General features: G+C 47.0%; 2 protein-coding genes across 2 annotated transcripts; both read right to left on the bottom strand.

Annotated features, from left to right (window-relative positions):
• Positions 1–365: 365 nt before the first annotated feature.
• On the bottom strand, positions 366–1711 carry GGS22DRAFT_174309 (uncharacterized protein). The gene is made up of 3 exons (XM_047963061.1): positions 1311–1711; positions 1000–1248; positions 366–936 (listed from the first exon to the last, which is right to left on the bottom strand). Exons 1-3 carry the CDS (start codon positions 1590–1592, stop codon positions 607–609), a joined length of 861 nt encoding a protein of 286 aa, XP_047814661.1. The 5' UTR covers positions 1593–1711; the 3' UTR covers positions 366–606.
• A 394-nt stretch (positions 1712–2105) lies between these two features.
• GGS22DRAFT_80735 (uncharacterized protein) lies at positions 2106–7648 on the bottom strand. The gene is made up of 4 exons (XM_047968150.1): positions 7132–7648; positions 6915–7017; positions 4220–6844; positions 2106–4156 (listed from the first exon to the last, which is right to left on the bottom strand). The coding sequence occupies exons 1-4, from the start codon at positions 7308–7310 to the stop codon at positions 2702–2704; spliced, it is 4362 nt and encodes a 1453-aa protein (XP_047814660.1). The 5' UTR covers positions 7311–7648; the 3' UTR covers positions 2106–2701.
• Positions 7649–11377: the final 3729 nt, after the last annotated feature.

Below are 11377 nucleotides of genomic sequence, written 5' to 3'. Positions count from 1 at the left end.
GATAGGACACATACTTATGTATATACCTACCTACCTAGTAGGTATGTATGTATCTACCTCAGCTACCTATTAGGTACCTCTATATAGGTATATATCTACCCGTAGGTATGTAGTACCTAGTAGGTAACTTCAATGTTATGGATAAGAAATATATGATAATGACAACCTTAGGAAGGCGTATTCCCGGTTTATGGCTCATGCTGTTTTTACTTGTCATGCCCTCGTGCACCCGTGTCCTCATATCCTCCACTCTCATCCTATAACCCCTATTCACACTCCATTTACGAAGTAACAAGTCTTATGAACCTAGTTTTTTTTTTGACACTTTAGAAGACCATGATGAGCTAATATTGCTTAGGCATTATCGGTTCTACACAATATCAAGAATAGATAAATTATTACTCAAGCTGCCCTCTAGTCAACCGATAAAAGCGGACTTGATCAATACAACGTCGTTAGATGCTTTGCATATAGTTTCAAATACTATATCAACAATATTCCACCGCGGCGGAGAAAACACTCCAATGGCTCCTTCGCAGCCATCACAACATTGGTGTAACTGATAGTTAAGAGCTCATCATTCGCTACCTCTCCTTTTCATGCCCCTTAATCCGTATCTGTCGGCTGTATTTCCGGTAACAGTGTCCCCGCAGATGGCGGATGGGCCTGAACCAAGTTGTCTCCTCGGGAGCAAGATGGTTCCGTAGATAATTCATTTGCTGTTGGCCTATACTGGTGCTCTTCACCACTGTCTTCGCATTCGGCGGGGACCTCTTCCCATCTCGGCAGCGGGGGTAAAGATGGTTGTTTAAGTTTTCTGGGTCTGGTAGTATCCATCAATGGCCTGACCTTCAGTTGATCTAGAGGCACATCCATTTGTCCCGTCCGAACTTTATAGCTCGCAAGACCTAGCCTCAGACGCAGTTTTTCTGCCTTCTGCATTATATATTAGCATCGGGTGCCTTTATCAGCTTTATGGCCGTCTTTTGTTTAACTTACCTGCCGAGCTTCCTCACGGCTCATCGAAGACTGCCGGCGGGGCGATTCCGGCGGACTACGCACACTCACTTCGACATCTGGTTCCGTTATCGTCGTGGCCTGGGATGTGTCGACAACCGAGTTGTCAAACATCGACGACACCTCGTCAGGCGACTCTGACCGTTGGTGCCCGACACATGAATCATGGCCATTGATATAGTTGTCATCATCGTTATCATTTTCGCTCTTATAATCACCGTCGCACGGGTCCTAACTCGCCCCATATTAGCTCGCATATTACCAATACAAGGTGCAATACACCGTATCCGTACCATTGTCGTGTCCTGCTCTCCCGTCATTATAAGGTGAACATCTTCTCCAGTAGAGACGCGCTGTCTCTTAACCGGTTGGTTTGGTGCACACTCCTGGCGTTGATTGATGATACCTCGATCTCCGAGAGACCTCTTCATAGCACCTGGGTCGAGTTGGGTCAGACCACTCGGCGATATAATCGACTTCGATAGTTCATGGCTAGAATTTGATGTGTTTAAGGTATTGCTATCGATAGGCCCTAAGGCGCGTCGCTTGCTAGGTGATATATCCATTGGGTACATAGGTAGATAATCTAGTAAATATTGGCTGCTTCGAGAACGAAAAGGTTGAAATGCCTAGGTTCGCCGATGTTGGCGAATTTCAACGTTGAATGTTGTCAAGTTCAAATGCTATTCGCGGCAACCCGGGTACCTGCTTTGAGGTACCTAGGTAAGTATTTAAGTATTATAACGTCGCGCGCCGCGCTTTCTTAGAATCGCGTCACTCCTAGGCTTGCAAGCTTCATATTTCATATTTTATGCACTACCTAATATTTACTTATTCCTTCTTTAGGAATAGACTCCCTGCATAACTTAAGCTCATTGTAACCCTGAGCTCAGGGGGTCCCTGCTAGTCACTCAGGTACCATAAGCCGAGATCAATCGTATCTACCCCGCTGTTCACACCTTAACGTCGATCGGTCTGCTTGGTGACGCTATCCCGCTTTTCGTAGATATGTACCTACTATTATGTAGCAGTTTAGAGTTGGCGTCGCGTCGTCTCTTATTAGTCACCACATATGTAGTACGTAGAGCTCCTTATAGTGTAAAGTTGACATTTGAAAATACAAGTACAAGTAAAGCTAACCTTGCAAAGGCAATGTATCTACTAAACTCAGGGAATACATAATATATCCCTTTCAGATTATACGTATGCAGGCCTGCACTGATGAAAATATAAATAATAATCAAAGTAACTTATTTTCGCTGTTCACCTGTCTTTTTTATGGGTATCGTGACGCCACCCAACCCAGCCCTATATAGCTGCTTCCTTGAGGACGTAAACTTGCCGGATCGCCATCGTACCAGGCAAATGTTTTCCGCGTTCCTGTCCAGCCCGACCCGCGCTATTGGGTCCATAAAGTACACCAAGAGGGGGGGAAGAAACAAAAGAATAATAATCCAGGTGAAAAACACAATATCCCCGCAACGCCCTTCACCCAAGTTCTCCTCCGGCCGATCCATGGCTCCGTATAAAACGCATCTCCCCCTAGCCTTTGCCATAGTCCCCGCCGATGTCACGCCATTCGCTGTAAAGGAAGAAGACCTAGCTAGTATCATGATCCTCAAAGTTGCATTATCTTCGTTAAATCAGACGTCTCTCGAAGTGTACGTCGGGCGGGCGTTATCGTTCATGTAGTGTCCATCGAATACAGGCTTGTATCTAATTGGAACTCCTTATTCCAATCGATCTGAACGTCGTCCCAGGAAAACGCCTGGAATGAATTCTCGCCCGTGCCCGACAGCTCCATATCGCCAGAATCAATATCCACGTTGGGGCCACCTCCGAACGGGTTCCACATGTCGAGTCCCATATTCAGTTGGAGATTAAGGGACACGCCTTCTGAAACGTCGCTATTCGGTTCGGAAGATGCGCTATCCTTGCTCGACTCGGGTGTGTCATTCGGTGTTATTGCCCGATACACATCCATGTTCGAAATTGCACCTCCTCCACCACTCTCAAGGACGCCTAAATTCCGGAATAATTCCTGGGGGTCCACAGTCATCGTCGTCCAAGCATTATCTGTAGGGGGCGCCTGTGGCCTCCCGTCGTCAAGCTTACTAGATCCGGTAGTATTGTCTCCTGCTTTGGTCCCAGACTCAGGCTTCGGCGTGTTGATTCTTCCAGCGATCGTCTTAGCCAGGTCCGTAGCTTTAGAGCCCGCAGTGCTGCCCTGTCGTTTCATCGATGGTTCTCGAGACATTGGCGTGGCATCAGCTCTGCTTGTGGGCGTCAGACCTTGCTTCGAGACATCGTGCACCATAGAAGCCGAGATCTGCGAAGTACCCGGGGCGGTCATCGATGCGTTCGGCGGCGCTTTCAGCTTGCCGTTCGAATCTAACCCTAGCGCAGCCTCAAGGTTCTCTTTCACGAATTGGTAGGGGTCTTCATATGGCTTCATATGTTCCTCCTGGATATGATTTTGCCTGGCTTCGTCAGTAGCAAAGCCGATGCCGTGTGCTTCGCAGCTCGGCTCAGGACACTGGAACTGCAACTTTGGCGCTGTCGCCTTTACCTCTGTAGATGCTTGTCGTTTCACCATTTCGGGAGACGGCGCTTTTTGTACTTGGGGAGATGAATTGGCGCTTGGACCGCCTGAAGCAATACCAGATTGCGCTCCAGTCTTAACCTTCTTGCGAGCAGGTAAATGCAGGTCCGCCTGCGTTACAGTGGCCTTACCAATGTACGTTGGCTGGCCATTCGGCGACTGTGCTCCGAAGGGAAATGGAGGCTGCGCGGTTGTCGGTGCTGCGGGCGGTTGCCCACTCTTGCTACCAGTCCTCTGGTGCACCTTGTTAAGAGCCTGCGTTTGCTTCTCAAGATTGGCTGCGTTGAGCGGGGCAGGCTGACCGGTCGGCGGTGTAGCTGTGTTTTCATTGGTTCCCTGCTGAGGACCAGACTCTGAGGAAATCTGTTGCTGGTTGACGCCCCTCTTCATAATCTGGGGATACTGGGAGGCGACATCCCGAGCCATTCCCTCCAACATTGCTCTCACACCATCCAAGTCTTGCGGCCTTAGCGAAAATGCCTTTTTTAGAGTGGTCATCTTGTCGCCGTCTGCATATTGCTTAACTAGGCGGAGTCGCTAAATCAAGGTTAGTCATCCATATTACTAAGCTTATTTCTTAGATATCATATGAAAACATACCATCCTAAAGAACATCCTGGCCCGGTTATCATCCCTAGTTAGAGTGTACCATCGGCCTAATATCTTGCTGATCTTCGCCATCTCTCCCACCATGGACTGTATCTTCTGGGCCATATCTTGATACTGCTCGGTAGTCATCGGGATTTCATGGTATGACTCCTTGGCCGCATTAATATGCTCCTCATGGCCAATGGTTTTGAGACGCTGCATCTCCTCAGACATAGGAGGTTGTTGTGCGACGGCGACGGCGCCAGCAGCTCCACCTGCTGCTGCTGCTGCTTGTCTGCTCTTGATCATAGCCTCGATTTTGGCTCTCTGTTCAGGCGAGAGAGAAGCTAACTGCGCAGCGTTTAGTTGGGGTATCGGAGGAACATTTCCGGATGCCTTGGCCTGTTGAGAAGGCGGTCGCTGAACAGGTGTACTCGAAGGATTGGGCACCTCCACCACATCGTCGGTGCTTGCACGCTTCAGGCCCGTTTTCTGAGGTGGCGCTGTAGGCTGATTCGGCTGTGGCCGGTTGCTCTGGGGTTGTCTATTATTTCGCGGAGGCGCTACAGAACCTGTCGGATTGGGGTCGAGTCCTGCATTCTGGTGTCGTTGTAGAACGTTGGGAGCAGCGACTGGCGGCGCCGAGGTAGCTATGTTTGCGTTACCTGGCTGGGTGCTATGCGGGGTCTGCATTTGGACATTCGGTGCCTGGCTATTTGCTTTTGACCTGAGAGAATGCAGCTTCATCTGTGTTAAAGCTGCACGGAGCTTATCATCTGGGAGCCCTTTGAACCTTTCGTGATTCCTGGCACTCTGCATTTCCTGCGGGGTGATAGTAATACCGGCAAAGGAGCCTATGTTAGCAGCAGGGTTTGCGGCCATTGGCATCTGTACATTGGGGGGCTGTGGCCCCTGAAGAGGTACATTATGCTGAGGCAGGTTGCCTGCTGCGGCCCTCTGCTTCAATATAGTTTGAAATTGGGTATTCTGGATACCTTGAAGCTGCTGCATCATATTTTGAGTTACGTTCTTCTGGATCAAATATTGCTTGAGCTGAGCCCATTTCTTAACTTCCTGCGGAACTGGCTGGTTTGCTCGTATCTGCTCCAGTATTCTTTGCGGAACATCCATCGAATCCATGAACGCATTGGTGTCCGGGGATCCTTGAGGCCGGTTTTGGTTATGCATAGTATTACGCATTCTGTTCAACTGGTGCTGAAGAAGCATCTGATTCTGAGCGGCCATAGGCATGTTTGGGTTGGGCTGTTGGCCTGCGTTATTCACCGGGCCAAATTGAGCCATTGGGTTGTTCTGCACAAACTGGCTGGGCTGAGGAGGCTGACCACGTCCGGCCATCTGGCCGGCTCTGGAAGCGTTCGACCATTTCATCAGTACCTCGTTCTTCTTCTCCGCTGGCATAGACATGAATATCTGGCGCTGTTCGGCAGACATATGGTTGATAATATTGTTGATAATCTGGGTACTATTGTTTGGGTTTCTCCCCATTGGCGGCTGCTGATTACCCTGGTTAAACCGTGGGTCCATTCCCTGTCCAAAAGGACCGCTTGGCTGACCCATCTGGGGTTGTCCCTCGCCTTGGCCCATACCCATAGGAGTCCGGCGAACTGGAGTGTTCAGGGTGTTCATGCCAGGACTCTGAGAGATAGGACCAGGACCATTTAATCCGCCAGGCTGACCCTGCATCTGTTTGGCCTGGGCTTGCGCTCTGATCTGTGCTTGCGACTGCGCTGCCCTCTGGTCCATCTTCAGTTGCTGAGCTTGCGGCAGATTGAATTGCTGCTGCAGCTGGTTAGGGATGCCGGGCTGGTTGGGACCCGGATGGTTACCAGGATTAGGACCCTGAACACCGCCCATCGGTTGAGGGGTGGCATTTCGGCCAGGTCCATTACTCGCTGGCACCACCATCTGGCCTGCTTCCTGGGCAAGCAATCCTGCCTTCTGTTGGTTCATTATACTCTCCACGTTAGAGAAGGGGCCAAATTCGCCGTTAGTCACCCCGGCTAGCTGTTGCCTAGATTGGTTCATCTGTCGCTGCTGTGCCTGCATCTGCATTGCCTGGCTGCCGCCGGCGTTAGCACTCACTTGGCCCTTCCAAGCTTGTAAGATCTGATTCTGAAAAAAGAAAAGGACCGGGTCCATGTTCTCTTGTTGTAGTGATTGCAGTTGTTGTTGAGTCAGCTTCGATTGCAGCATCATCCGAAGTTGGCTTCGTTGTGGTTCTGCGGTCTGATTGAGTCTCGCTAGGGCTAATTGCGAAACTTTCGCCCTTTCCTGAGCGGATAAACTTGCCATGGCAGAGTGCCCCGGCATCTGCGCACGCATCTGCATTCCCTGCTGGTTTGGATTCATGGAAAGTCCTCCCGGGCCACCCATGCCCATACCAGGTTGATGGGGTTGCTGGGGAATCGGGGAGGGCTGCATTTGCTGCTGGAGATGTTGGAATCCTTGGGCTGGTTGACCCATCGCTCTCGGCATCATACCTTGGTTCATCATCATCTGTGCTTGAGCCTGAGCGGCAGCCTGGGCATTTAAGCTATGCTGAAGACTGTGTTCATGTGCTTGCCTCTGCTTAAAGAGCTCTTGTACACGACCGCCAATCTTCTGGTCATAAGTTACCTATGGAAAGTGTTAGTTTCTAACGGTTCATGATGATTAGGAGGAGGTTTAGGAGGAACATGAGACTCACTTTATCGGGCGAATGCAGAAAGGAATCTCTCTCGAAAGTAAGTCCAGACATTATGAGCTGCTGTGAATCAACAGCGGGCATAGCGAGAAATGAATTAGATATCCTGAAGAATGTGTCAGCACAACAGTTAATTTGTAATATCAACGAGTCGTCAGGATTACGAATTGCAAAGGGAAAAGAAATTGACACAGAAACAAATTAGACCAATAGGACATACAGGTTCATGGCGTTGCTCACGCGCAAGTTGGCTTGGACTTGATCTTGCCAGCCTCCATTATGGTTTGGCTGCTGCTGTTGCGCCATCATCTGCGTGTAGACAAGGTGCGACAGCTGCTGGTGGGGTGGCCGTGGCCGCACAGCGCCGCCACCGCCCATCTGTGGCATATTAGCGGCCATAGCCGCGGGAGAAAGTAAGTTCGGTCAAGTCGTAAACGGTAGTGGAACGCGAGATCGATGTATCCTAAGGAACTAGAAAGGTTGAGCTTATAGCAGATTATCCGAAGTAATCCTGCTTTAGTGTGCACTTAAGGTCCTATCGAGGTTACGATATTGCTTATGCAAGATCGTCAATGATTATTTTGTAGTTAGGCAAGAATCTGTCGTAAGGCAACCCACAGCCTAGATTGATCCAACTGTGTCCATCCAGCCTTGGCTACGTTAATCCTGCGCCAAAGTCGTAAAGGGTTCGAAAAGGTACACTATCATGTGCTGGTTCTGAATAGCACCGTCTAGATAGAGCTCGGATAACGGGATGCCTGGAAGCTAGCGCCCAATAGAAGAAAAAGGCAGTCCTATGATTTCAAAGACAGGTCGGCTCTTATATGCGATGGTAGAACTAGCAAGTCGCCTTCTTGTAGACCGGATATCGATCGAGAGTTGAATATAAATAGTGGTTGTTTGGGAGAGTGTCGCTCGATCGTGGTTGTCCCTATCCAGATCGCGCAATGCCCATGTGCAGATTCCGCGCACTCCAGTAGAGGATAGCGATGGTTCCTAAATAACTAGTGGGAAAATTGGGACTGGCGAAGGTGAGAGAGTTCGGTTGTAGATTTATGATTCGATCGATGATGACTCTACACCGGATGTCGTGGCCGAAATGAGGTGCAAGATGCGAGGGACGACTTTGAGGTCGAGTGTTAGTATTCGTAAACCACGTATATCGGGATTTAATGGCATAAATGCTGGGGCAATGGGTTTTCCGAATGAGCGAGCCAGCGTAAAAAAAAAACCTACTACGGCGAACAACGAGGCAGGTATAAAAATTCCGGAATCTATCTGCAGAATAGGGAAGACGGCAAACCGGGCGAAAAGAAGAAAATGTTGAAAATGAGGACAGAGATTAGGTCGTGGTAATGGTGGTAGAGGAGAAGAAAGGCGGCAATGGGAGAATGGGAATAAGTGTCAAGCAAGCAAAAAAGGTAGACGGTAGACGGTAGAACGGTAGAGAGGTAGGGTCCTTGGCTGGGACACTCAATCCAAACAAGGTTGCCGCGTGCAAGTAGTGAATGATCGATGACCAATAGTGGGAATTGAAATATTGGTAAAGGTGGGTCTCTTGGGGATCTCCCACTGACTAACAGCAACTAAGATGCATCAAGGTACCATATGCTGGTAGGTACCTGTCCGCTAGTGCGTGGTACTGTACAGTACTGTGCAAAGTGATTGGTTGGATGTGGCAGGGGTGTCCCTAGCCCCTCTAGCAGCGGATTTATACATAGTACTTTGATCTTTTAAGTACGTGGGTGTACCTGTCACGGTACCTACTATAGTACTTAGGTACTAGGCAGCGACAGCAAGGTCTGTCCTCATTTTCAGAACACCTCCAGCGCTGCCTTCTTCCCTTCGCACTGCAATACTACTAGGAAACAAGGTAACCAAAAATATAAAAACAATAAAAACAATTAAAAAACGGCCTAGCCAACATAGAGACGAAAGCGAAGAGAAGGTTGTTGACGCTCAGGTCCATGTTCGGCCAGGCAGTCAGGTAAAATAATAAGTACCTGGACAGATAGGTAACAAATTTTTGCGTGCTGCGCCCGGAATCGACTCGCAGGCAATTAAATATTGAGATGCAAAAGGGAAGTTGAAGAGGCGCGAAGGATGTACATAAGAGTCTTATAGGCTAAGTATGATAGGGCAAGAGGTGGACGAATGGGTTTGAAGGTACGTACATACATACATGTAGCAAAGCAGCGAAGGAAGCAGAGGAATATGAAACTTACCAAATATGATGAATGGTGTCTCGCGTAGAATTCTTCAACGGGTTATCAGACGACGGAAAGTATATTGAGATACGGAAGTTGAGGAGGATTGTGGAATATGGGAAATTTGCAACTGGCGTGGCAGTACGAAATATTCGGAATGGCGGTTACAAAGTGGTTAAGGCTTGGGCGGTCTTGGCCTTGGCAAACGAAAAAGAAACTGTAAGGGACTTAATACGTTGCGAAAGTGTAAGAAGAGGAAATTTTGTAGCATGGAAAAATTAGACTAAAAAAATTCAGAGTGAAAAATCGACGTTATAAAATAAAATGAAGGCCAAAGCTTGTCTATATAGAGTACTTACCAACTTAAGAATTCTAAATACCTAAAGTACCAGTAATGGATGTATATAAAGTTCTCAGGTACCAGGGCTAGAGTGAAGCGGTCACCGAAATAATGAATAAGAAAAGACGTGACTTTTTTGGGGGTTGGAAGTTGGCTCCATTCAATTGTGTTGCTGCTTCTCGAAATCGTCAATTGGGTCCAAAGATCCATTTCAATCTGGCAGTTTGACTTCCCATGTTATGTTTGCGCAGGTACCTACATGTACCTAATTAGCAGGTAAGTACTTAGATACATGAGTTATGTACTATGTACTTAATTACATAGTGCACGGTTAGTCAGGACCTTGCTTGAATCAAGCTTGAAGTCACTTAAATTCTACTAGCACTTCTTTCAAAGTCAAGCAAAAAAAAAATATCGATTAAAACGAACGAGTACTACTAACATACCTACCTCCTCCGTAATGTCATAAGCTTTCATGAATCTCACCCTTTTATTTATATAAAAAAAGGCAATGCGAACGTATATTTAACTAATTCATTAAAACATGTCTTCTTTACTTAATATATAAAGAATCGGTAGGAAGTTAAGGAAATCAAGAAAGGAAGAAAAAGAGTACTTCATTAATCTAACGAAATGAGGCGGGTTCATCGGACAGGGGGTATAATGCAGCATTTTGACTTCAAAAAAGAGGCACCTGCAACTCGATTTTACCAGGTAGGTCAAAACTCCAAGTTAAGTACTCGTTGTCATTGCTACTATGCTGCTTATAGGGGTTTCTGCTTATACACGCACATCACGTATTATGCAATATATATCTCTCTAAATACATATGTAGTTGGATTCTATTAACCCGTGAGATTCTAAAACCCCTTTAAAAATGCTTCACCGTTGTATTTGGATGTACAGATGTGAGTAGCTTCCATCTTCATTCGGCTGTCGAATACCTGTGCATGCAAAAGTAGGTATGACGAATATACACTAACCTTGTAATGATAAAATTTTCGGCGGTAGCATGACCTTGTATTATGTCACGCCGGCACTCAGGAAGGTCCTTTCCAATTCACCGTGTGCTTGCTTACCTAAAGTTGTGCCATCGTTTATTTATTTATAATAAATACCTACCTTCCTAAGTTCGCGATGGTCTCGAGTGCCTTTCACAAGACAGCCTAGTACTTGACAGCAACGACTCATACCATTCAATGGGAAGTAAGACAAGTACACATATATAGCTAGAATCATATATGTAAAGCGAAGCATGTCCATATACGTACGATACAGTCATAGATATTACTAGGTACGTCATAAGCACGGCGCAACTATAAAAGGTACCACGCATGCAGTACCTATGAGTCGAGTCAGCCTTATACCAACTTGGAAGGTTAGCTCAGCTCGGTCAGTTCCAGCGTCACCCAGTCCTAATACTAAACTTCAAGCCCATTTGCATAGTATCTATTAGAAATCCCAGAAATTTCCCATTCATAGATATTTTAGAAATTCATTACTATACACTAGCTATATTACTTATTTCGTATAACTAACGTGATAACTCTTGATTCGCGGAGCTGAGTAAGTTTAATAATCCCGTACCGATCCTAAAAATATGGGGGAAGCATGGAATGAAACCGAATTAATACTTTGTATTTTCCGGGACGGAACATAAAAGACGGGACAGGAGACTACATCCCGGCGAAGTTACCTGGATATTCCCATTCTTGCATTGGTTTGTATTCCATTTAAGGTTGATAGATTGATAAGTTGATAGGTTGTTAAACGTGCGGGTTCGGGAAGAAGCATAAACTTCGACGAATTGAAAATGCATTCTGTTATACTCTCCTCTGATTTAGAAGTTGTCAGAATATGCCATCCAGTTTTTCACATTTCACACCTAGGTAGGTTTCGAACTTTATCAAATTCAAGAT

The sequence above is a fragment of the Annulohypoxylon maeteangense genome, assembly GCF_022496945.1.
Source record: "Annulohypoxylon maeteangense strain CBS 123835 unplaced genomic scaffold GGS22scaffold_23, whole genome shotgun sequence".
Lineage (NCBI taxonomy): Eukaryota > Fungi > Ascomycota > Sordariomycetes > Xylariales > Hypoxylaceae > Annulohypoxylon > Annulohypoxylon maeteangense.
Note: the sequence above shows the minus strand (reverse complement) of the source record. Positions and strands in the feature narration are given on the sequence as shown.

Bases quoted from the DNA above. Each gene is read 5' to 3' on its own strand.
- GGS22DRAFT_174309 (XM_047963061.1), bottom strand. From the start codon at position 1,592: ATGTACCCAATGGATATATCACCTAGCAAGCGACGCGCCTTAGGGCCT. The intron at 1,249-1,310 runs GTACGGATACGG...GGGGCGAGTTAG, and splicing joins GAGAGCAGGACACGACAATG to GACCCGTGCGACGGTGATTA. The intron at 937-999 runs GTAAGTTAAACA...TATATAATGCAG, and splicing joins GCCGTGAGGAAGCTCGGCAG to AAGGCAGAAAAACTGCGTCT.
- GGS22DRAFT_80735 (XM_047968150.1), bottom strand. From the start codon at position 7,310: ATGGCCGCTAATATGCCACAGATGGGCGGTGGCGGCGCTGTGCGGCCA. The intron at 6,845-6,914 runs GTGAGTCTCATG...CACTTTCCATAG, and splicing joins TTCTGCATTCGCCCGATAAA to GTAACTTATGACCAGAAGAT. The intron at 4,157-4,219 runs GTATGTTTTCAT...ACCTTGATTTAG, and splicing joins CCAGGATGTTCTTTAGGATG to CGACTCCGCCTAGTTAAGCA.